The 26,866-nt window shown below is 43.9% G+C and overlaps 1 protein-coding gene across 2 annotated transcripts in view; it reads left to right on the top strand.

The window, feature by feature from the left end:
* PDZRN3 (PDZ domain containing ring finger 3) overlaps positions 1-26,866 on the top strand; it is a 235,930-nt gene that overhangs the window by 197,960 nt on the left and 11,104 nt on the right. For both annotated transcript variants that reach the window (XM_056858942.1, XM_056858943.1), the window contains 2 exons: positions 4,628-4,881; positions 11,458-11,545. In XM_056858942.1, coding sequence (XP_056714920.1) covers positions 4,628-4,881; positions 11,458-11,545 — 342 coding nt within the window. The remainder of the gene's footprint in view (positions 1-4,627; positions 4,882-11,457; positions 11,546-26,866) is intronic.

The following is a 26,866-nucleotide window of genomic DNA, read 5'->3' as shown; positions in this document are numbered from 1 at the left end:
GGGCTCCTGTCCAGGGCTAGTTTGGACTTTGAGGGAAGACCCATTGGAGCTAGCCTGGCAGCAACTACTAGGCAACTTGCTATCACATGACTTGCATGACTCACCCAGGTTTGGCTGCTTACTACTGTTCAACAGCACCCAGCCAACCATAGAGCTTCAGATTAGGTTCTGGGAGACCCTGGTTCAAATCCACACTGTGCCATGGACGCTCACTCTATGACTTTGGGCCAGTCACACACTCAGCCTAACCAACCTCACAGGATTATCATGAACATAAAATGGAGGAGAGGAGAGGAGAATAATATAAATTACTTTGGGTACCCATTGTTGTATTAATGTAGCAAGTAAATAATAAATATACTATAGCTGAAGATGGGGGACAGATAAAAGGTAGGCTGGTGGGTGGTTGGGATGGAGCCAAAAAGGCAAGGAAAGGACATGGGGGTGGCCAGGAGGAGGGAAAGAGGATACAGTGAGGGGGATACAGAGTGTGGTGAGGGGGATACAGAAGAAAGTGAGGTGGCGCCCACATGTCCTTGTAGGTTCCCCACCATGCAACTGAGGCCAGGCCAGCCGGTACTGCATAACTGAACCCGGCCCAGTGACTGGCACTGTGCAACATAGCCCAGGTTAGGGAGAGGCTGCCAGGTGGGTGGAAGGATGGAAAGTTGAAAACAACAGTAGATGTAAGTAGGTTGAGCTGATAAGTGGGAAAGAGAGAAGGAAGCAGGAAAAGGTAGCAGGCTGTATGGGCTTTCGGGGAAGGGGGAAAAGAAACAGTGGGAGAAGGTAAAATGAGTTGTTTCCCAGCAAGAGTCCTCTACTTGTATCTCCATATTTTTCAACCTGTCCATATGATTGTACAATGTCAACAATCACAGTTTCCTCTTGGATGACCAGGGAGATACTACACATAAAGTAAGCCTTCTGCTACTAAACCAGATATGGTGAATGTTAGAATTCCTGGACTTTTGAGACTGTGATGAGAATCCAGGATTGCTTTTCAGCTGTTGTTCTGCAAATTGATGCCATTTTTCTGCTGCTCTAGGTGAAGAAAGCTGTCTATGTGATTCCATTTCCCCACTTCTAGGTCAGGGAAGAGATATGCTAGGAACATTAAAGAGAACTTTTTCTTACACAACAAGCTCAAGCTGGACTTTTGTTTTACTGGTGCAGATCCACCTGCCCAGAGCAACAAGAAATCTGTTGGCAGGCAGGACCCTAAAGGGAAACAGAAAAGTCTACCCTGATTCACCAAGTTAGCAACTTGTATAGCCAAGGAATATATGTTTCTCCATGTGAGGGTGTGTGTGTTACATGCTTTTCCAGTGGTGGCATCTTGTCTTTGGAGTGATCTCCCGTGTTTCCCTTTAGGTGTGAGACCAGAACATTTCTTTTAACCTAGACTATGAACTCAGGGGTTCCATCTTTTCAACCTTTTTTAATGGTCCGCGTCTTTCCTGAGGACTGTTCTGTGGCTGTCATTTAAATCTGCTGGATTTTGTTTTGTGCAAATTTTATGATTATGCTTCTGGACTGTTTTTATGGTTTGTTTTATTATTCATAATTCTTATATTTTCTCATATTATTTTACTTTATGTGCAGCCCTTGAGCAAATCTCTGGAGAGGTGACATCCAAATATTCTTAAATAAATCAATAATATAGATGTGTGGAGCTGCTTTTATCACCTGTTTGCTCCCAAGTTTTTTGAAAAGTGCTCTGAAATCTCTTCTTGACATCACACATACACACCCATATATGGGACAGCAGACAAGGTCAAGAATCACACAGGAAAGAGAGGGGAAGATAGAGAAATGGCCTTTTTATTAGGCAGCTTTAGGCACCCTTTGTGGACAGCAGTGGATGGAAAGGAGTATCTTGCTAATTGCTCCTAGCTGCAGCAGTTCCTGGGCAGGAAGGATTAGCCACTGTGGGGCATGCTCTGATAACATCTAGATTAGATTCCTGCAGTGCATTTTATGTGGAGATGCCCTGGAAGACTGTCCAGAAGCTACAGTTTGTACAGATTTATGCAGCCATAATGCTGACTGGAGTGGGTCACAGGGACCGTATCACTTCAGTCTTGTTCCATCTACGCTGGCTCCCAGTTTGCTTCCAGGACCAGTTCACAGTGCCGGTATTAACCATTAAAGCCCTATACACCACGGAGCCAGCGTACCTTAAGGACCGCCTACTCTCATATAAACTTACCAAACCACTTCAGTCATCTTCAGAGGCCCTGCTTCGCACGCCCTGCCATTTGAGGCTAGACAGATGGCAACCCAAAGAAAGGGCCTTCTCAATTATGGCGCTGAAACCGCCCCCAGGGAAAGCCATCTGTGCCAGCCCGTGAAGGCTTGTTTTGTTGAGCATTCCCTCACTAACTCTTCTGTCATCCTGTTTGTCTGTTTTTATGTATTTATATGTTGTGTGTGTGTGTGTGTGTGTATACTAGTTAAAATGGATATTAGTCATGATGCATACCTATTCTCTCCAGGATCAGAGGAGCATGCCTATTGTCTTAGGTGCTGTGGAACACAGGCAGGATAATGCTGCGGCAGTCATCTTGCCTGTGGGCTTCCTAGAGGCACCTGGTTGGCCACTGTGTGAGCAGACTGCTGGACTTGATGGACCTTGGTCTGATCCAGCAGGGCTTTTTTATGTTCTTATGTACACACACACACACACACACACACACACACACATATACGTATATATATTTTAAATGCTTAGTGTTTGAAATGTTTTACTGTTTGAAATATCTTAATGTACATCAACTTAGGGACCCTGAATTGGGTGGAAAGGCAGAATAGAAAGGTCTTAAATAAATAAATATAGTGCATGAGTGTCTGCTGTACAGGAACAGCAGGAATAGGGCAAGGCACTCCATTTAGTTTTTGCCACATGACAGGTTGCAGTGGAGGTTAGGGTTGCCATCCACTGGCTGGCATGAATCCAAGAGTGGCAGGGAGATGGGGGGGCATAATCAGTGACAGTGTGACATCACATTTCAGAGGAAAACCTGCATGTGATGCAGTGTCTCTCTAGGAATCACTGAAAACTCTATGGTAAAATAATGATGTATGTATGATGTAACTTCCTGGTTTTCCACAGAAATGACATTGCATTGTCAGTGACAGTAGTTTTTCCCCATTATTTTTCTTCCACCAGCTTCAGGAGCAGTGGCAGGAAACAGGAGCTGGGGCAGGCCTAGTGGGGATAGTATAGTGTAGTTCAGTTCATCCCACGCAGCACAACTACAAAACTCAGGCTTTTGAAGAGTTTATAGGTGCAATCTGCAGGAAAGGAGCCTTAGGTCTCCTTTTTGAACCAGTGTGGGAAGCCTTCAGAGCACAGTACATTCCATTGGCATTGGGTTATCCAAATGGCTGGCCAGATGTATGGAGAACCGATTGAGTTGCTTAGCTGTTCCTCCTGGATATCTCTTCCCTGCATTTTCATAAATATTAGCACAATTTTGTATTTAGGGCTTACCTTTAGCGGTAGGACTGCAACATCCGGTACCTCCGGCACATTCTCTGAACCATTAAAATGAATGAATATTATTTAAAACAATAAAAATAGGTGGGAAGGAAAGTTATGAAAATCACCTCTAAGGTCACTTGTGATTCTAGGAAGCAGGAAATTCATCCCCAAGGTTGCATGGAGCAAGTTGAAGAGCTTTGTATACTATTTATTAGTGGACGAGGCCACTTTTACTTCCTGGATCGTTCTTTTTCTATAGTTGAGAGGCAAAATAAAGCAGCTGTGATAATACAGTTTAAAACTATTAGCCTTTGATAATGTGGCCAACAGTGCAGTACTAGTTTACTATGGTCTCCTGAACTTTTCCCTTCACTCCCACTAGGGTTGCCAGGTCCCTCTTTGCCACCAGCAGGAGGATTTTGGGGCAGAGCCTGAGGAGGGCGGGGTTTGGGGAGAGGAGGGGACTTCAATGCCATAGAGTCCAATGGCCAAAGCGGCCATTTTCTCCAGGTGAACTGATCTCTATCTGCTGGAGATCAGTTGTAATAGCAGGAGATCCCCAGCTAGTACCTGGAGGTTGGCACCCTAACTCCCACACTGACCCTTGACTGATTTCAAGTGGCACTGAATCTGGCTTTTGAAAATAGTCAGTGGAAGAAATGAAAGGCCTCTTAACAAATACCCACTAAGTATACCTTTGGAACATTGTTCCACAGTAAGGTTGCCAACCTCCAGGTATTAAACTCCTGCTATTACAATTGATCTCCAGCCGATAGAGATCAGTTCACCTGGAGAAAATGGCCACTTTGGCAGTTGGACTCTATGGCATTGAAGTCCCTCCCCAGCCCAAACCCCACCCTCCTCAGGGTCTGCCCCAAAAATCTCCAGGCATTTCCCAAGCCAGAGCTGGCAACCGTATTCCACAGGGACTCCTCCAGTATAAAATGGCTGCACATTTTGGCCATTATTGACTAGTGCTACGTTGGAGCAATGGACTGAAAAACATCTGCCTTAACAAATAGCTCAGAAATGTCAGAATAATCTTAACAGAATAATCTTTTTTGGGAAGCAGTTTTATACAAAGGGAATGCTAGAAAAATAGGACTTACTTTCTTGTTCTCATTTTTTCTCTCCCCAAAGGTAAATGGAAAAGACTTATCTAAAGCAACCCACGACCAAGCGGTTGAAGCATTCAAAACAGCTAAAGATCCTATTGTAGTACAGGTCCTTAGGAGAGCACCGCGTACGAAAATCTTCAGTCCCTCTCATGAATGCCTCCTAGTTGATATGGGCACTCAGACGGATATCACCTTTGAACATATCATGGCTCTAACCAAGATGGGCTCACCTACGCCACCAGTTACAGTACTGGATCCATATCTCTTACCTGAAGAGTAAGTATCAATTTCATTAAAGCTTTTTAAAAACCACAGCGTGTAACGTGAAAGGCAGCTGTCACTGGAGCAACATTGCTAACACAAATAATGGAAGGCTGCATTTCAAATTCCTATAAAAGACACAGTGATGTTCTCAGAAGGTATGCCAGATTCTGAAGAGTCCTGAAAATGCAGTGTGTATCTACCTAATAAAGAAATGCATAGGAATAGAATCCATCATTCCACATTTACCTACCCCACCTTACCACACTCTTCCTCCAAGGAGTTGAGATCGGCATACATCCCCTCCTGTTATTTTATCCTGGCAAAAACTTCATGAAGAATGCTAGTCTGAGAGTGAATGCCCCAGTATAATAAATACCTTATTTCTGAGATCAGAAATATTATTCAAAACAACAGCCTATTTCCAACAACTTTCCAAAACCTTAAGGGCACTTATTTTTCTTAAATGCTTGGTTGCAGACCACCATTTGGAAATTATAAGTGAGTGATCTAGACATCTGTGGAAATGGAGAGTTTGTCAAATCCCTAACTCTGAGTAATCTAGTAATAAGTTAAAAAAAAACCTCTGACCCATTCACATGTAATGAAACTAAGTGAAATCTTCAGTCAATGGTGTATTTTGATCAGCAGTCCCATGAATGACGATTCATATTCTTGAAGGCTGCTGTCATCAAAGGCATTTATACAAACTAAAGCCTTTTTCTTCTCTAATGGGATGAACTAGAACTATATAGATGATTGTCACGTTACAGGGGAGGTGAATGGTTGCAATCTGAGAAATATCCCTGCCTGATCCACATACAGTAGGAGGTTTGAACCACCTCACATGCTGCATTGCAAGTGGCTTGTGGAGTTCAGAGGACTTTTCAAAGCACCTTGCAATGCAAAACAGGGATGCTGTTTCCCCTTCCCTGTACTTATGTATGTGTCATCAAGTCACAACCAATTTATGGTGAGTCCAGCAAGGAGCTTTCAAGATAAGTGATAAGCAGAGGTGGTTTTCCATTGTCTTCCTTGGAGAGCCAGCATGGTGTAGTGGTTAAGAGCAATGGGCTCTAATCTGGAGAATCGATTTTGATTCCCCACTCCTCCACATGAGTGGCAGACTCTAATCTGGTGAACCAGGTTGGTTTCCCCACTCCTCCACATGAAGCCAGCTGGGTGACCTTAGGCTAGTCACAGTTCTCTTCGAATTCTCTCAGCCTCACCTACCTCACAATGTGTCTGTTGTGGGGAGAAAAAGGGAAGGTAATTGTAAGCCGGTATGATTCTCCTTAAAGGGTAGAGAAAGTCGACATATAAAAATCAACTCTTCTTCGTCGTCGTCTCCCATCCAAGTACTGACCCTGCTTAGCTTCTGTCGTTTGACAGAATCCATCTATACCATGCTGCCTTCCCTCCTCCCTTCCCCATAAAAATGTAAAAAAAAATCCTACACATACCCACAAAGGTTGATACATGCATAAATGGACATGCACCTATACCCATACACTTCTACTCAAACACTGCATCCATCTGGCTCACTATGGACTACTTGGATTGGAGCAGTTATCTAGGGTCTGGCAAGAGTGTTTTAATGCTCTGATGGAGATGCCTGAACCTTTTACATGCAAAACATGTGCTCTATCAAGATACATGGCCTTCCCTAAACATGGGGTCACAGCTTTTCTGTCTTCGTTCTTTTTTATTCGTTACAATATGTATACCCCACCTTTCCCCATGGCTTAAGGTGGCTTACAAAACCCAGTTTAAAACATACAAAATACAATTTTTAAAAACCCCTCTGAAAATACCTGCAGCTTACACACCATTAGAGTCCCCAGCAAATAAAATGGTTTTACACTGCTGCTCTCTTTGTCACAGGGAACATAAATTTCACACAGCTAAGAGCAACTATCTTCTGTTCCAGTATATTAATCACTTTATTATAATCCTATGGCGATCTTACGTAAATATGTTGTTCTCGAGGGCTGATATTTCTTCAGAATAGTGTCAAGGAATTTCGAGAATCAATTTTTAATTACTGCTAGCAATGTTCTGATACTTTTGCACATCCAAATTAAAAAAATAAATTGCTTCCTTAGCCATTCTTGAGCCTACCCATACTGTTAATGTAGGAAAGAATTCTCTTCAGAGTCCAGTATTATTCCACATGGATACTTGATACTTATTTCTGCAGCAAAAAGAAAGGGGTAGACATTTGCCAAAAATGACAAAGTATTTGCGATGAACATCTTTCGATTTTATTTGCAGAAAGTTCGATGGTATTGCTGATAAGAAGGCACTTTTGAAGTGAAATGCAGTTTCAGGTCTGTTTTAGACAGAATCTGGAAAATGCGGGCAAAACAGGCGGGGAGAGCGAGGCAACCTCTGACGGGCGGAAAAGGCATGCATAAACAAAAGGAAGCCCTAAAGCAGTCGGCGGGGGTGACCGCAGGGAAACGTCCCTGCATAAAAGCCTATATCTTGACCATGAAAGGATGGGTGTCTAAAGAGCAGAACTTTGGTCAGTGACTTTGCTTCAAAAGGGTTTCAAGGGCACTTGGACAGTAGCCTGTATCCTATTTGGGCTTCTTTTGCAGTGCTTGGCATTACCTATAAAGCTTCTGGTTATCACCAGAATCTGTGGAAATTCCTGGAATCTTACTTCATTTTATCCATAGTGAACATTCTACTGAGCCGTTTCCTTAAATGATCCTGGGGTCTAAGGTTATCTGAGGCCTAAGAGAATTTTTCTCTAACCACTTATCCCACACTATTTATAAATTCTTATAAATTAACAACCTACTGAATCATTACATTTGCCAGGTCCCTCTTCGCCACCAGCAGGAGGTTTTTGGGGCAGAGCCTGAGGAGGGCAGGGTTTGGGGAGGGGCTTCAGTGCCATAGAGTCCAATTGCCCAAGCAGCCATTTTCTCCAGGTGAACTGATCTCTATCGGCTGGAGATCAATTGTAATAGCAGGAGATCTCCAGCTACTACCTGAAGGTTGGAAATCCTATGAATCGTCCTATATCTAATTCTGAACCTGGCTTCCATGTGGATGGAAAAACCAAAACAATGGGGCCAGATATAGATATTTTTCTATTGACCTGGCGAGGGGCTCCCCAGGTTTGGAGAAAAAAATCCCCCAAATAACAAAAAAGGCAGACATGAGGACAGTGTCCAAAGTGGTTAGGCGGGGAGGGGGCAGATGGGGGAGGATGGGGTCCCTCCGCTGAGTCTGGTAGGTCTCTCAGCTAAAAACTACTTTTGTAATACTCTTATTGTGATATGGCAACCCTAACCTTGCACCTCAGATTTATATAAAGGTGCTACAGTGCTGGCTTTTTAAATTTTCTGTCCCTTTCCCACAGTCCCTCACTGCTCACCTGTGACTCCAGGTCACTTATCAATAACTTTAATAGCTCCAGTCCCAACACAGATCCTGAATGATCCTATTGCTTATGTCTGTCCATGGACTGCCCATTTATTTCTACTCTCTGCTTTCTGTTTTTATGGCACTATAACTGGACCGTGTCCTCTTATTTGTGAACATTATCTGTACTTAGGGGTCTTGGGTAAGGTACTCTGTCGAAAGCCGTTTGTAAATCCAGACCACCCCACATTTGTGAAACTCTTCAAAACATGCAAAATGTTTTTGAGGCAGGACTTCCCTTTTTCAAAAGTCATACTGAATAATCTTCAGCACAACTTGCATCTCTCTGTGTTTCAGAATTTATACCTTTAATTATTCTTTCTTCCCATTTACCAGGAACCAGTTTGGAAAAGCAGTTTCACATTTGAGTTCTTTAGAGACTCTTGGGGAAATGCCACACACCCAGTTTGTCAATTACAATTTGTTAATTAACCCCAACGTCTACCTTTATCACTTCTGTTTTTCAGCCAGTCTCCTCTAAAATAACGGTTCGTGAGTAACTATCTCTTAACCACCATCTGCAGTGAGGGCTCATGCAAATCATTCATTTAGCTTCTCTGCAGTCTTTGCCAACATTTCTTTCACACCTTTGTTGTCTTAAGATGCTCCCTGGCTAGTTTCCTGCTTTCAAGGTATTAAAAAGTAATTTTTATGGCTTCCTATCACTTTGCTCCTCAAATTCCCTGTGTGCCTTATTGACTTTTTTTTTTTAGAGTTCCTGCTTTTTCCCAACCCTCATTTGATCAGGACTTCCACTTTTCAAAGGAAACCATTCTGTGCCTTTCATGGCTTCCATCACACTGCTATTTAACCACGCTTGTATTGCTGTGGTCTTGTTAGTACCCTTACTAATCTGTGGTATAGATTTTAGTGGTTTTAAATACCCTCCCCTGTTTCTTGAAGGGATTCAGCTTCCCTGACTCTTTCATTCAGCTTTCTTTTAACGAATCCCCATATTTTTGAAAGAATCTTCGTTTGGAAATTACATGAACTTTGAACACAAATGCACTATACATTTACATACAATACAGATACATTTAGGGTGGACTCCCCTCGGTTCTATGGTTACTAAGACACAATGACTTAACTTAATTTTCGCACTTAATTTTCGCACTTAGGGTTGCCAGCCTCCAGGTGGGGCCTGGAGATCTCCCGGAATTATAACAAATCTCCAAGCAACAGAGATCAGTTCCCCTGGAGAAAATGGCTTTTGGAGGGTGGACTCTATGGCATTATACCCCTCCCCAAACCCCTCCCTCCCCAGACTCCACCCATTCCAGTATTTCCCAACCCAGAGTTGGCTGCCTCGTGATCTGAATGTACGTTTACACAGCCAGTGACTCACCAATTGAAGTCACCAATTATCATAACCATTTCTTTTTGTGTTTTTTCCCACCTCTGCTGCCTTTGTCAGGGAAAATGCGGATGGCTCAAGCATGACATGGGAACCTACCCTGATAACTGTAATGGGCCTATTCAGTCATAACTAGGATTGCCACGCCCCTGCCAGGGGCGGGGGGATCCCGCACTTTGGGCCCCCTCCCCCCAGCACCATTCAGCCAGCTGGCGGGGGACTTACCAGCGGTAAATTTGGGTCTTGGCCTGGTCACTGTTGATGTGATGACATCACATTCGGAAGTGATGTCTTCACATGCCGCTGTGGTATTTGCGCAAAACTCTATGCTAAAAACGGCTTTTACCATAATGTTTTTGCCCAAATACCAGAGCGTCTCCCATGATGTCAGCGACGTGATGATGTCACTTTCAGAAATTACATCATGGCACCGGCCTCCCTCCGCAGTTGGTACGTCCCCCCCATCCACCACCCATTTCCCACTGGTTGCTGGGGAGACCTGGCAACCCTAATCATAACAGCAAACCATGGTTTGCCATTACATGTATGAACCTGGACAATTCCTGGGATCCCCACTGCTCTAATGTCTTATTGCTGCTCTGCCAAGGAAGTAATTAGATGCTGCATGAAATGAGAGGAAGAAGAGGGAGTTCACGAGCCAAAGCTTGCACCATTATTCTGCTGGTGCAGGACAAAAGCACAAATTTCTGCTCACTTAGCTCCTCTTCCTGTTTTGCAACCAATCCTCTTTTTGAAAGTTCAGACAAAAGTGTAAGCATTTTAGGTCCACTGTAAAAAGTGAAGGCTAGCTCTTGGAGAGAGCCCGGCTTTTCCTGTCCCACGTCCCACTTTTATGCTCCTTCCTTTGATTCAGTCCTGCAACATATATTCATACACATGAACACATGAAGCTGCCTTATACTGAATCAGACCCTTGGTCCATCAAAGTCAGTATTGTCTACTCAGACTGGCAGCAGCTCTCCAGGGTCTCAAGCAGAGGTCTTTCACATCACCTAATGCCTGGTCCTATAACTGGAAATGCTGGGGATTGAATCTGGGACCTTCTGCATGTCAAGCCGATACGCTACCACTGAGCCACAGCCCCTTCCACACTTACTATCTCAGAAGTATGTATGAATATATGTTGTAGACTGAATCAAAGGGGGGATAAAATTTATCTCATGGGCACTTATACACTGTGACCAAATCCTGAATCTTGACTGAAAGCATTCTGAGGGCTTTGATCTAATTTGTAAGTAGGCTTACTGATATTCTAGCTAACTTTCAAAATGTACTCCTTCCATCCTTTTATTATGCAAATCTTTAGATTCTGAATTGTGTTTATTTGCATACTGCATGTTACTGAACATTTGCATTGAGCCCAGCCTAACTCCAACAAGCCATTATGCTTGACAGACTATTTTATTGAGAATATTCATCCATGCCATGCACACACATCGAAACTACTTTCTCCCATGCCATAACATCCTGCAGCTCTGCTTTCCTGATAGCAAACCACAGCAATATCAATTGGCTGTTCTTTCAAGACTGCTGGCTGAAATTAACTGTTTGCCTCTCTAGCGGGTTAGCCCCCGCACGTTACGTGAAGGAGACAGATTTTATATTTGTTTGCTTTTTGTTTAATGAGCTTACAACCCTGAACACCATTGATCACTGGCATCCCATCAGCCTGGATGTACGCGTGACACTTTAGTGATGATCTGCCATGAAGCTTGGGGAGGATTAATATGTTAATTAGAAGAGCAAGTGATAACCTAAACTGTGCTTTATTTTCCCAGGCATTCATCAGGGCACGACTACTATGACCCAAATGATTACATGGGAGGCATTCATCAAGAAATGGACAGAGAAGAGCTAGAATTAGAGGTATGAGTAATAACCAGAGGCAGTCCTTTAATACAAAATCTTCCAATAAATTTTCACGTGCCGAGGACTTAGCGTTGCTTTAAAATTGTGCTTGCGTGCTACCACAACATATTGGAAATGTGGTTGCAAGTAACATTGGGTTCTTCTGCAGTTCTGAGTGCAGCCTCCATGAAATTAGTGCTTATTCACTTCCATATGCTGTTAATTGTGTGTTATGTAATTAAAGGATTAGAGGCCATGTCCTCAGCTGGCATAGAAGCAGATACCGGTCCATCGGTTTTCCTTATCAGTTTTACTGCATAAAGCATTTCTACCGAAACGTGTTATCAAAAGCAACATTTGATGCATACTGTAGATTCACAAGAATATCATCCTGCGTTATAAAAAGGGGGGGTTGAATTCTACAGCTCCTTTTCATTAACTGAGGAACCCTTTTCTGGTAGAAGGAGCTGTGTTTCATTAGAAGAAAGCATCCTTTCTTGGAGGAAATCATATAGGATCAAATCCTAAGTTTCTAGACATTGTGGATGTCCAAGTATATTTAAAAATGAGCATATAGTATGTTCAGAAGCCTCCTTCACTGCAAACCAAGGGATTTCTTTGTCCAGCATATCATATTATGCTTCTTTCGCAGTCTCAGTCAAGATTTTATTTCCCTACGACCACATTCAAAATACATTCAAGTACCAAAATTCAATAAAAATCATGCAATTGAGTGACAAAAGACACGTTTAGAACATGAGCGACATGTTCTAAAGTGCATCAATATTGACTTATTTTACAATCCTTAGAAGAGCTATACCCTTCTAAGTCCATTGAAGTCAATGGGTTTAAAAGGGTGTAACTCTGCTCAGGATTGCCCTGTTAGTCTGACACCCCCATCTAAACCCCAAATTTGAGTTTCCCTGGCACTGAATTGGAGTTTCAGATGAACTCTCGAAAGATCTGTCCCTCTGTACTAACTAAAGTCTTTGGATTGCCAATTTCTAGTTACTCCCCTCCTTAAAGTGGCTTGCCTTGTATCTCATGGAGCCCTTTCCTGTAGTGAACACAAGAAGCTGCCTTATACTGACCCAGACCGGCAGTGGCTCTCCAGGGTCTCAGGCAGAGGTCTTTCAGGTCACCTATATGTCTAGTCCCTTTAACTGGAGATGCCGGGGATTGAACCTGGGGCCTTTTGCATGCCAAACAGATGCTCTTCCCCTGAGCCACAGCCCCTCTACACCTTTTGGAATGGGTTTCCTGAGAAGATGAGGGGGGCGCCATCTTTAGATGTTTTCAGGAATCTCTGTAAAGCCATTTTGTTTGTGAGGGCTTTTCATCGGCGTGTGAACTACAGGCCTTGTTAATGGGGTTTTATTGTAGTTTGTATATTTTCAATCTCAGCATTGTAAGGCACCTTGAGCCACAAGGAAAAGGCAAGGTATAGACATTTTACTAATAAATAAAATGCATTGAGGATGATCCACAAAAGAGCTTCCTTCACTTTTGCCGATGCCAGTACAGAAAGCCAAACCAAGGTAGGCCCCAACCTTACCTGGCCTCAACCCATCTGCCATACAACAAAATTGCTGGCACTGTGACAGTTGGATAAATTGTAGGACATATTAATCTGGCAACTGTCAGATGTGTGCCGTCTAGTCAGACTCCAATCATTTCACGGCATTTAATAATTTTGACACTAGAAGAGTGCTTTAAAAAGAAAGCTTTGTAACAGAAACTGCTAAATGCGGAGGAAGTGTTTCTGGCTTAATAGCATTTCTGAAATCCCTTAAGAATGTTTTCAAACCTGGGAGACGAGGATCAATGGAAAGGGTCAAAGTGTAACAAACGCTCAGGCAGCTTCTTGCTTTTATTGTTTGCCTATTGACAGATTTGTTTTAATAGACCACAAAGGCGCTTGCTTCATTGACTGTAGCGGCAATGTGGAAAAAGGAAGCAAAATATCAGGACAGACCACCTGGGCCACTCTCTCCATAAAGCATGTTCTGAATTTCAGTCCATCATCTTGGCTTTTATGGCCCCCTAACTCACAATTAATGACTTAACAGATACAGTCAACAAGTCTCCTGTGTCCGTGTCCATAGCTCTTGCTGGAATATGGCGAAAAGCGCTAGAATGGCATTACCAGTCTCTACAGGCTGATATATGTTGCAAAAAAATTGAATCGCTGCCAAGAACGAACCATTAATGGCAGGAGCTCAGTACCTGAAACCAGGCTCTGGGGTTGCAAAGAATTCAGTTCCCATTAACACCATGTATTACACCCCCCCTGTGTAAAAAATGTTCACCCAGTGTCATCGTGGGAGTATAATATAGCAGTGCATTGCTAAATTGCAACGTATTTTTAAACACGTGGAACCGTGTTGTCTCCAAACAGCAGTGCAGGCATTCCGCCCAGGAATGCACTGAAAGTCTGTCAACAGCAATAGAAAAGAGCAAGTAGCGCCAGTAGCACCTTAAAGACTAAAAAAAATTCTGTAGCACGTTAAAGACTAACAACATTCTTAGCGGGGTATGAGCTTTCATGAGCCACAGTTCACTTCTTCAGATACAGCTAGAATGTGACACCAATGAGTCACATTCTAGCTGTATCTGAAGAAGTGAGCTGTGGTTCACGAAAGCTCATACCCTGCCAGACATGTTGTTAGTCTTTATGGTGCTACTGGATTCTTGCTCTTTTCTACCTTTTTTACATATTACTAAGGAAATACTAATTAAAATAGTGCTACCTACGAATAGTTTTAAGAGCGCTGACATGACAGCTAGCGGATTTGTATGACACAAATTCACGTCATCTCATGCATCTGACGAAGGAAGCTCTAGTCCAGAAAAGCTTATGCTAGAGTAAAATCTAGGGTTTAAGGTGCCATTAGACCCCTGTTTATTTTTCCTCTCATCTCCTTGTCCAAGAGGTAGGATCATCAGGCAGCCATAAAAATCCAGGTCAGACAGATCTTCGTTTAAAATCATTCTTAAAAGATAAGTGAGTGCAGTTCTTCTAGAATGTCACTTTGCAGATTGTCACTGAACCAGCGGCAGCCAGCACTGATTGACTGGCTTTGTGTGGCTCAGGAAAACAACACCCTTAGTGTGGCAATTATGTTTGCTGCGGGTAACAGCTCATTATTGAGAGCTGCAGTGGCCGAGGACGGCGTAGCCGCGACAGTGCCGCAGTGCCTCCAAAGAGGTTTGGCTGCTGCAGCGGGGGTGGGGTAGGGGTTTTTTTTAAAAGAAAAATTTTAAAAGGGGGGGGAAAGGCCCATTGAAAACAGCGACTCTGCGCCAACAAAAAGCTGATGCAGCACCTTTGTTGCTAAAGGGGGCGTTCCCAAGCTGAAAGGAGTTAGGAAGTTGATACTGGCAGCTCCGCCCGCCCCAGGAATGCCTCCTGGGACACTGGCGTGAGGCCTTGCACTGGCAGGACACCAACGAGAGGCCGAGCCGGCATCCGAAGGCTGCTCTGCCGTGGCAGTCCAGGGGCGCCGGCGCAAGTGGCACTACACCGGCATCCGTGCCAGTTTGCACAGCATAGGGGTCATGGTGCCTCCTAAGCCCATTCAGCCTCCAAGCTCAGGAATGAGCTGTTAGTGACACGTGGTATCTCATGTGGCAAACGCGTAACGTGTGGATGATATGTAATTGTCTCTGGCTCGGCTTGCATCCTTACATATGGGCACACAGAACTTGACATGTTTGCCGCATGCAACAGCAGTGCAACAGAGTTGTATATGCTGCAGACGTGTTTGCTTCTAAAAGTGCACTGCTGGCCTTGCCACCATCAAAAGGCTCTCTTTCAAGATGTGGATCAGTATTCATGCTCAGTACCCTTGCAGCCCTCACTCACTCCACAGATCAATTCACTTCCATAGAAACACCCCTTCTGAGAAGGCTGGCTCAGGTTTAATTGAGGAGCGAACTGGCCCTAACGGGAGATTGTCTGCAACACAATTCGATAATCTGTTGAGCCCAAGTTTCCTTTTGGCTAGACAGAGGTTAATTTGCTATTATCTTTGGTTCTGAAAACTTACTGTTATGAGTAGCTTCAGGCACAATAATATCACTACACACTACTTCATTGTCTCACTGAAAATAGCATATGGATTTTGAGCAACCGGGTGGTTTAGCTCTTCTTATCTCTCACCAGTTGGCGCAGGGCCACAATAATTTTATGCAATTGTCTGGCATCCATTTCAAATTCAGAGATATGTCTAATATCTACACACGCTTAATTTTTTTTATCAGAGCTCTACATGAGAAAAGTTATCTTTTCTATCTCTGCATCTCAAAAAGTTATGCTAATGCTTATTCATGAAGCATTATTATAATCCATCCCGGATCATCCATTCATCTGGACAATTAGTGTCCAATCCGCTCTGCATTACCACTGGTGGGCCTCCATTAATTCTTACAAAAGATCCCTGCAACAGTAGGGTACATAATATTACAGTGTTCCTCAGCTTCCTTCTCTGGATTTGGCCATATTGTGTTCACCAGCTGCAGTATAGCAACACAGCTGCATGCAAGCATTGTCTTGAATGACTCAATGTATAGGGATGTATTGATGTTTGTGGGTGCCATGAAGTCACAGTCAGCTTATGGCAACCTCAGCAAGGGTCTTTCGAGGCAGGTGAGAAGCAGAGGTGGTTTGCCATTGCCTTCCTCTGCAGAGTCTTCCTTGGTGGTCTCCCATCCAAGTACTGACTCTGCTTAGCTTCCAGGATCTGACAAGATCGGGCTTATATCATGCCATCTTCTCTCCAGGGGTGTATACAGGAAGGTTCAAATCCAGAGACAGTTAATGCATGGCTGTAATTAACTTTAAATAGAAACACATGAGTTACAAATATGTAAAAAGAAAACCCTTCTTTTCCGTGCAAGCAGGGTCAGGTTTGTATTATTTACAATACTAAGAGTCACTTTCCCTAGCAAGACTGAAGGAGTTAGGAACAAGATGCCTCTGTGGTCTTTCAGCACAAATATTGTTAGTCATAGAACATCAAAGAAAAAATTGGTTTAGAGCTCCAAGCCAAAAGAAGCTCATGAGAAACTGGAAGCCAACCTGTAACAAAAGGAAAACCCTTCAGCACTGGGCAAAGACTAGGCGCCTTATCCATTTGTTGCATTTTTATCTCCCTCTAAGGAGCTCAGGGCAGTGTACATGGGTCTTCTCACCTGCATTTTACCTTCACACCACCTCTGTGACGTAGAGTAGATTGGGGGAAAGGGGCTGGCCAAGGTCATCTGGTGAGAAGAAGAGTTGGTTTTTATACGCCGACTTTCTCTACCACTTAAGGAAGAATCAAACCGGCCTACAATCAGCTTCCCTTCCCCTCCCCACAACAGACACCCTGTGAGGTAGGTGAGATATTTAGGCTCAAACTAGGGTTGCCAGCCAATAGCTGGTAGCCAGCAGGAGTGGGGGCACGGGGGACAGGAGGAAGTGGTGCTGCACCGGTGGCACAAATGTCACCTCCAGCAAATACTGGGAGGATCATCACATCACTGACGTGACATCGATGCAAAGTGACATTGTGCCACGGGCACGGCGCCATTTTAAATCAAATGTCCTCCCACTGGCCCTCAGCAGGCTGGCGGGCAACAAACAGGGACAGCAGAAAATCTCTCTAGCTCTAGCTGCAAGCCGTGGAAACTCCATCTGTGACGACACTGGAACACAAAGTTTTCTTTGTGTTCACATCTGAAGAAGCCCATCTCTACTTGTTGGCCTGCATGAGAAAACTTTCTGCTGTGCTGTGCGTCAAAAACAAAAACGCTGAAATTTGAAATCTGTACCCGAGGGACCCAGCATGGGAAATTCCTGGAGATTTATGGCAGTGCTTGGAGACGGGGAGTTTGGGGAAAGATCTGAGTATGTGATGCCATAGAACTTGACCTCCGAAGCTGCCATTTCCTATAGGCCCCATCTGGAGGTTGGCAAACCTGTGCATTAATACCACAATGCCTTGGCATGTGCCAATCACTTGCTGTTCCACAGGAGAAACTACTTTAGTGGTCATTACTTCCTGGTCCCTGACATGAAAACGATATTCCTTAACCGTTCAAATCTCAAGATTACTTTACAGATGTAGGAGTCTAAGAATCTGTGTGCCAGTAACAAATTTCATGGTGCTTATGGGCTTTTAGTTTGTTTGTTAAGTACCCCATTCTAAAAGGTACCCTGAACATTAAAAAAAAAAAATCTTTGCTTTGATGGTTTTAAATTTATGGAGTTATTGTCCATAAAGTCTTTTGAAGCTTTATAGTTATATTAAAACTTTATTGAGGCACAGGCAACTAGGAAGCAGCTGTTCTCCTTTCTAAGTACACAAAATTATCATATCTAAGGTAGCATCAAATCCCAGTTATTTCTGTTCTAACTAGGGCTGGGGGGAATGTACCCAAGGGTGGGTCTATATCTAATTACTCATATAAATTCAAGTAGTAAACACCTGCTCTGAGGTTATTCTGGGGGGATTGGTTTTTGCAAACACCATGTGTCTGAGCACTGTTTCCTCAGTTGTGTGTATACTTTTAAAAGTGATTTATCTCCAGACAATATATCTTAGACAGGAGAGGCAGAAGTGATGCATACTGGGCGTGAGTCATATTTAAAAGCTCAGGCTTTTGGTTTAAATGTGTGGAAATGCATGAAAACTAAAGTCCTCAAATGCTAAAGAAGAAGAAGAGTTGGTTTTTATACCCCGCTTTTCTTTACCTTTAAGGTATCTCAAAGTGGCTTACAACTGCCCTCCCTTCCTCTCCTCATAACAGACACCTTGTTAGGTAGGTGAGGCTGAGAGCAGCAGGCTTCATGTGGAAGAGTGAGGAAACAAACCGAGGTCACCAAATTAGAGTCCACCGCTCATGTGGAGCAGTGGGGAATCAAACCTAGTTCTCCAGATTAGAGTCCGCTGCTCCTAACCACTACACCAGTGGATTGGAAGCTTGGAGTCTCAGTAGTTCGATCAATGCCCCCTTCCTTGCCCCAAGATATTTGATGATGACTTCTTGAAACAAGGTTGCCTGCATCTTTCAAAGACCTCTGACCACATTTGTCAGCCACCAGTCCTTTAGATATATGGACAGAGTCTGTGTGGGGTAGCGGTTAGTGTGCTTGACTATGACTAGGGTTAACCAGGCTCAAATCCCTCCTTTGTCATAAAGCTCTCTGCCTGATCTTGAGTCAGTTTTATGACTCGCTCACGTAACAACGTTGTTGTGAAGATAAGGGAAGGGGACCACGTTCGCCGCCCTGACCTCTATGGAGAATGGGCTGGATACAAATCTAATACATAAACTATGTGGCACTGCAGTAGTGTTCTGAATGGCTTGTGCAAGCATTGTTGCAGCCATGTTGCATGGTTGACAAGTGAGGAAGTTATATCCCACTAATGCTACACAACAGTTGTGAAGGACTGCTATCATGGTGTGGGCTTACTTATGTATCTGGATTTGTGGAACCCAGTAATGTCTTTAGGATGACATACAAGTACTTTATCCAGACCTGCTCCTTTTTGCCCTATACAAAAATTCTGCTGTGCTATTACATCCATGATAGTGGTAGCTGCTACTTCTGCACTCTTGACCTAAGCTCCTGCAATAGAAGAAGAGTTGTTTTTCATATGGCAACTTTCTCTACCTTTTTAAGGAGAATCAGACTGGCTTACAGTTGCCTTGCCTTCCTCTCCCCACAACAGATACCCTGTGAGGTAGGTGAGGCTGAGAGAGTTCGGAGAGAAGGGTAACTAGCCCAAGGTCCCCCAGCTGGCTTCATGTGTAGGAGTGGGGAAACCAACCCAGTTCACCAGATTAGAGTCCGCCGCTCATGTGGAGGAGTGGGGAATCAAACTCGGTTCTCCAGATTAGAGTAAACCGCTCTTAACCACTACACCATGCTGGTGTCCTAGTGCAGTGTCCTAGGACTACTAGAGTAACGCCACATGACGCAGCAGCCATAGCGCCTGAAATTATAAATAACAGCATGCAAAAACAGTGAGCTGCTTGTCAGCAAACTGTTTCAATTTTAAGTGGGCAAATAATTAAAATATTTTTTAAAAATAAGGCAGGTACTTTTGCATAGCTATTTAATCATGAAAACAGGTTGGTTTGACTAAACATGAATATTTGTGTATATTATGGCAGCACTTTATTGTTTCCCACGATGCTGCTTTTAATTATTAGGGTTTTGCTGGTAATCATAGGATTTGGTATCTGATCTCCTTGCAGTTTGTTAAATTAGTATTTGATTCTGTTTGCTGTGGGTTTAGTCCAGAGACAATAAGGCAAGCTGCTAAATTCTTGGTATCCCAAGCACTTTTTTTTTAAAGTTTGGGAGAAGAAGTAAAATACAAGCCCCTATACTCTCCTATCATCCTTTCAGTGTCCAGAAAGGAGAGGAAAATCATAATTGCACTCCTGGATCTCCATATATGTTCATTTTTTAAGATTGGTTTTTTTTTTAATTGACAGTAATCTGATCTGAACCTTTCAGGATAGCACATGAAAAAAATCATGTTTTTGAAAACAATGGGAAATGAATGGCTTAAACCAAATATTTACATAAAATTTTCAAGTATTGTCCCCAGGAAACAAGGAACATTCAGATACATGTCTTGAACAAAGATGGAAATGAAAATAAAGTTTAAGAAATAACCTAATTACAATCCAGTTGAAAAACTACATTAATGATCTGCTAAATTGTACCACAAGTCAATGAATGCTTTCAGTTTTGTGCTTTGCAGCCCAATCCTATTCAGTTTTACTGAGAAGTTGTCCCACTGGCTTTAGTCAGTCTTACCGCCAAGCAGTATAAACTTGAGTACTTAAAATAGTATGCCACTTAATAAATCTTGAGTTTACAATCACACTTAAATTTTCAACTCTCTGGTGTGTTCCTTCACCATACTTATAATAAATGCCATTCATAAAGAGTAAATTATTTCACATATCCTCCTTAGTGGAAATGTTTCCAGATTTCAGTGTTGCAAATTGCAGAAAGCTGTTTAAAGCAATCTTTCCAGGGCAGTTACTTTCTTTTGCCTCAATTAAAGGCACAGAATCTACTGACTTCATTTCCCTTTGCCTGAAGAATTTACTCCTGTGACTAGACTTGGTTGTCATTGTCTAATCTGCCTTATTGATCAGCCAAAGCCCTTTTTCTTTTCTTTTAAAAGGAAAAGCAAAGAAATATGGAAAACTTCTGCCATTATACCGATGCATTCAACCTTTCTGTAACAAAAGAAAAGCATGACGAGGGAACACAGCCATTCACAATCGTGTCTATTGATTGGAAATCATTTAAATACCATCTGAAATGTCACTGACATTTACGGCTCTGTTTTTAAAAAAAACAAATTACACATGTTGACAAGTAAATAACAAGAGATTGCTTATCGTGGCAGCTGTCATGTAGACATGCCAATAAATTATTCATATCGGCGAGTTTTATTGTCTTCCCCCGGTGAATGGCACCGCAGGTTGAAATTGAGAGATGCTCAGAGGGGAGACTGTTGTGTTATTAGGACTTTTAATGCATTAATACCAGGAGGGAAAAGCCAGTAATCTCTTTCCAGACTGAACACCGAGTGCGGTTTCCTTCCTCATATCGTCATGATATTGGAATTCATAAAAGTGTTTCATGCCCATTATTGCAGCACTAGATCCTACTTCTTTTTAATTGTCAGCTTTCTCAAATTCCAAAGGGAAGAAAAGTATTATTTAAAGCAGGATTGAGGGTTCAGTAACACGAGTTGAATGAGTGGCCAAAGAATTGTAGAAGACGACGACGACAAAGAAGAAGAAGAATTGGTTTTTAATATGCCAACTTTCTCCACCACATAAGGAAGAATCAAACTGGCTTACAATCACCTTCCCTTCCCCTCTCCACAACAGACACCCTGTGGGGCTGAGAGTGTGTGACTAGCTCAAGGTCACTAGCGCAAGGTAGGTGGGGCTGAGAGTGTGACTGGCCCAGGGTCACCCAGCTGGCTTCATGTGTAGGAGTGGGGAAACAAATCCAGTTCACCAGGCATTTTAGGCTGGTGTGCAACCAGAGCACTGCCAAAAACATTGGGTGATAAAAGATATAAACTAATAACAGATAATTAAGGAACTTTGGAAAGGGGCTGTTACTATCATTAAAGACCTTAATGGAGATTGAGCTTCCACTGTGCCCCCTCCTGCCACCCTTTAATCTTCTGAGTAATATGAAAAATAAGAAATATAAATAGAGGCTTGCTAATTATACCAAAGATTACTGTGGAATAGGCTAGAAAAACAAAGGACAACCCCTTGGAGTCAGGGTTAAAACTATCACCTTCTTAATCAGTTTGCTAGCAACATTTACAGAAGAATCAAGCTGAATGAAATGGTGCAAGCAGTAGTATATGCAGTGAAACAAAAAATGTGCTTATTAGATCAAACAAGGGGGGCTCCGCAAGACTTGTGGGATGAATCCCATCTCCCAGCTTCACCAAGTAGAATAAAGAATGATGGTGATTTGCAGGGGAGGGGGCGTTAAATTCCCCTATATATATTTTTAACATATCAGATTTTTCCGAAGATCTAGAGAGTTCCCCTAGTTTGCAGAAAAAATTTTTAATGTCCGTGTGGTCCCAATCTGCAGATTTAGAGATCTGCATAAGGGGGCCGCATGTTGCCATTGGATATATAGATACTAATTTTTTTTTTACTTTACCAGCACATGTAGCCAATTCTATTGATCCCTCACTCATGCCATTAGGCATATGTGACACTCCTAAGAACAGTCCTGCTGGATCAGAGCAAAGGTTCATCTTGCCCAGCATCCTACTTCCCCCAGTATTCTACTTCCCAGCTTGCCTCTGGGAAGCCCAAAAGCTATACAAGAAGGCAGTTGCCCCATTGTCGTCCAGTTGTACCAACTGGCCTTCAAAGAATTGAGTTTCCTTTTTTCTATTACGGTTAATAGCCATTACAGTCCATGATTTTGTTTAATTCCTTTTTAAAATCCCCTAAGGTAGTGCCCAATATCACATGTTGGGACAGATAATTGCACAAATTATATGTTGCATAAAGATGTACTCCCTGAATCCATTCCCACGATTGACTGTCAAGTGCTTGTATTATGGGAGAGAAAAATAAGTTAACTCAATCCACTTCATCTCTGCCATACATAATTTTATGAACCTCAGTTAAGTATAAATTCTTATGGATATAAATTATGGGCCGAAAGGTACCGGCTGGATATTAGGATTTTTTAAAAGTAAGAGTACTTCATTTGTGGAATTTGTGGAATCAGCTTCCTATGGAGATGGTGAGCTCCCCCTCACTGGCAGTCTTCAAGCAGCAGCTGGACGAACACTTGTCAGGAACGCTTTAGGTTAATCCTACATTGAGGAAGAAGATGGACTAGATTGCCTTTAAGGCCCCTTCCAAATCTATGATTCTCTCCAAGAGCCTTTTTTTCTAAAGTAAAAAGCCTTCAATAATTTACCTTTCATTGTACAGATGAAGCTTCAATGTTATAATAATTTTAGTTGCCTTGTTTCCACCTTATCTAACTCTATGGAGAGCCAGCATGTTGTTGTGGCTAGGAGCGGTGGACTCTAATCTGGAGAACTGGGTTTGATTCCCCAATCCTACACATGTGCGGTGGACTCTAATCTGGTGAACCGGGTTGGTTTTCCCCACTCCTACACATGAGGTCAGCTGGGTGGCCTTAGGCTGGTCACCGCTCTCTTAGAGCTCTCTCAGCCTCATCTACCTCGCAAGGTATCTGTTGTGAGGAGAGGAAGGGAAGGAGACTGTAAGGTGGTTTGATTCTACTTAAAAGGTAGGAAAAAGTCAGCATATAAAACCCAGCTTCTCCACCTCTAATTCTTTTTCTCCTCCTCCTCCTTCTCCTTCTTCTTCTCCTCCTCCTCCTCTCTTTTGAACTGGGCTGACCAGAACTGTGCACTGATTGCATTCAGACATCAGAAACAAAAAGCAGAAATCTGTTCACCACAGGCTCAAATACCATTTGTTGCCATGCCGACATGCTCCCTCCCTTTCCCCTCCCTTCTTGCTTTATGTGTGGAATATGACTGAGGGTTACTGCCTTTGGAAACCTTTGCTTTAATCCCAGTTTAGAATCAAAGCTTGTGGGGAGGAAACCATTTCCCCAGGCACCTGTATTGCTACAAACTGGGGCTTGGTTGTAGACTTCTGAAATCAGAAATCCTTCGGTGGTTCTCCACATGTCAAGGAACGAGCGGGAGGAAGGAGCATGTATAACATGTGTTTGCTCATGTCATCTGCAGGCAGCAAATATTCTAAATGCAGCTGCACCTTAAATTTATATAAAGGCATTATGATGCTGGCAGTTTTATTCTCCATCCCTTTCTGTAATCCCTAGCATAGAATTTGTCTTTTCACAGCCAGTTCACACTAAGTCGATGTTTTCATTGAACTATCCATCACTACCCAAGATCTCCTTCCTGGTTAGTCATTACTGGTTCAGACACCATCAGTATATATGTGCTTTTTCCCCCACCCCTCTGTGCATCACTGCAGAATGACTTACATTCAGCTTCATTTGCCATTCTGTTGTTCTCTCACCTAGCTTGAAGAGATTCTTATGGACTTTTTGATTCTTAATCTTTGCTTGGGCTGTAATTGTCTTGAATGGGTTGGCGTCATCTGAAAACAAGGCCATTTCACTGCTCATCTTGACTCCAGAACCCTAATCTAGAGAACTGGATTTGTTTCTCCATTCCTCCACATGAAGCCAGCTGGGTGACCTTGGGCTAGTCACACTCTCTCAGCCCCACCTACCTCACAGGGTGTTTGTTGTGGGGAAGGGAAGGTGATTGTAAGTCGGTTTGATTCTCCCTTAAGTGGTAGAGAAAATAAGTATATAAAAACCAACTCTTCTTCTTCATCGTCATCATGAAAATCAAGGAAGTTACAAGTGCCAGATCATTACAAACTGTTGTACGTATGCGGCTAGCCCAGTATCGATTATCTGTATTGGGCATAGAATAGGGTACGCTGTACTGCATGTTGACAATTAAAAATATGAATGTACCAACCATTTAAATGAGATTGAAGAGCCCTGGATAGTTTCCAGTCGATATCTTTTTAAAAAGCTGCTCAGCACTTTCAGGCAACCAGTATTCGCTCAGGTGGCTTGTTCTTTATTCTACGTCAAGCAAATTTTTTCAGAGGCTACACGAAGGATTTATCTTGTCAGCAATCCCAGTGTTGGAAAGTTGGTCATTCTAGTTTTCCCTGGTGATTCTTCCAGCTAGAGGAAGACTCTCCATTTATGGCTTGCCCAGCATACCTCATGACATAATTCCAATCACATTCATCTGCAAGTGACACTGAATACTTTAAGGGGAGGTGGGGGGAGTTGTGCAAATATTTCCAAAAGCCATGCCAAAAAGTGTATTGTCTTTTTACTCCAGCGAGTGGGAAATGGTGTTAGTTACACCATTTCCCTTGGCAAAAATAAAACTTCACATAGTAATGAGACCATATAGTCCCCTGTGGGCTTCATAACTTCTCTCCTTGTCAGATCTAAGTAATGGTTTTCATTCTGTCCTTCCCCCTTAATCTCAGAGCTCTGCAAGGAAGTGAAGCTGTGCCAGGGATGCTTTCCTGCTGAAAGCGAACCCTGAATGGGAGATAGTCACAGCTTTCCATTTTTCCCCCCAAGGGCAAGAAAACAGTAGTGTTTGGAATAATTTGTGCAGACTGTTCCTCAACAGTTCTAGAAAGGGCAGAATCAGTGGAACAACTAGGCTATGAGTGTCCTGGTGACATGATTGCCTCTCCCACATGTTTCTGCCCAACTACAAAGTAAACTGATACCCTTCCTTCTCTCCCTTTTCTTTTTGTTGGGTTCCCTTTGGAGGGGGGGGTAAAGCTATTGTGTAAGATATTATGGGATGCATTTAATATCATGTGCTAAATCAGGGGTCCTCAAACTTTTTAAACGGGGCCAGTTCACTGTCCCTCAAACACTGTTGGGGGCCGGCCGCCCCCCCCCCGCCGCCCAAATGGGAAGGCAGCCAGGCAAAGAAAAGTCAACTTGCGGCAGGAGGACGTGCTGCCCCTCCCCCAGGTGCCTCTCCATGGCCGACACTCCCCCCTTCCCTGGGCTGAGAGACCCCCACTGCCGCGTACCCTCCTTTCCCGCCTCCTGGAGCGGGAGGCAGGCTGGGCTGGCCCCCTGCTTGGCAAAGAGCACCTGAGGGGAAGGGGGAAGGGCATGGGAGGAGGCCAGCAGGAGACGGGGGTCTCTCAGCCCTCCCCTCCCCGGAGGTGCTGCTACCCAAGCCCCCCGCGCGGGAGCCCCGGCGCCCGCTCGCCTCGCTCCTGCTTGGCTTGCAGGCAGACAGGGATGTTCTTCTTCCAGCCCGGCATGGCTCATTCAGGGCTGCGGCAGCTGCTGCAGCAGGAGGAGCAGCGGCAGCGAGGGGCACATTGCAGTCCAAGGCGGCGCCTCCCATTCCCCGAGCCGCGCACGCGCCTGGGGAAAGGAAGGCATCTGCTCTTCAGGCAGCCACGGCGGGGAAGGCACAGAGGCGTCAGCGGCTCCCGGGTCGGCGCAGGTGTCGCCGCTCCGCTGCTGCCGCCAACGCTTTATACGGCGAATGGCCACCTTAGTTTGGGGAAGGGACGGGTGCGGCGGCAGCGGCTCCGGAGGGAGGAGGGGGCCGGGTCCAGGACCCTGACGGGCCGGATCCGGCCCGCGGGCTGTAGTTTGAGGACCCCTGTGCTAAATTGAACAAAAAAACCATTCATGTATTCAGAAAAAAATGTAGGGGGGTATTCTTTTCATGGTTACAGCTTGCAGGCCCTGGCTAGTTCTTGGTAGCTAACATGGAGTGCTAAGGTTCTCTGGATTATAAGCCAGCGTGGCCAAGAGGTGAATGAATATGCCCGCTGCTCAGCAGCAGCCAAAACTGGATCCATGGCACCTCCAGTGGTGAGAAAGAATCACTACAGGGCAGGGATGCAGATCATCAATCCAGCGACTGCTTCTCCAGTCCATACCATGGTCCTAATGCTAATACAATTGCAACTGCTGGTGACAGCTGCCTTGCTGCATCAAACCCCCCAGGACCCCTAGGGCCATTGCCCACCTTGCAGTGTAACACAGGTGCAAAACATATGGGGGCATGCAACCCAGCAGAGCCGTGTTGCTTAGCCTGAAGTCCTCTCCCATGAGGCTGGGGGAGGAAGCCACCCCTCTCCTGCTACAGTCCAAAATGCTGGCGGCGGGGGGATATCAGCATGGCAGCATTCTGACGCCCTACAAACCTTTGAATGCATCCAAGAAGGTACACA

Source organism: Euleptes europaea, chromosome 1, assembly GCF_029931775.1.
Source record: "Euleptes europaea isolate rEulEur1 chromosome 1, rEulEur1.hap1, whole genome shotgun sequence".
NCBI lineage: Eukaryota > Metazoa > Chordata > Lepidosauria > Squamata > Sphaerodactylidae > Euleptes > Euleptes europaea.
Note: the sequence above shows the minus strand (reverse complement) of the source record. Positions and strands in the feature narration are given on the sequence as shown.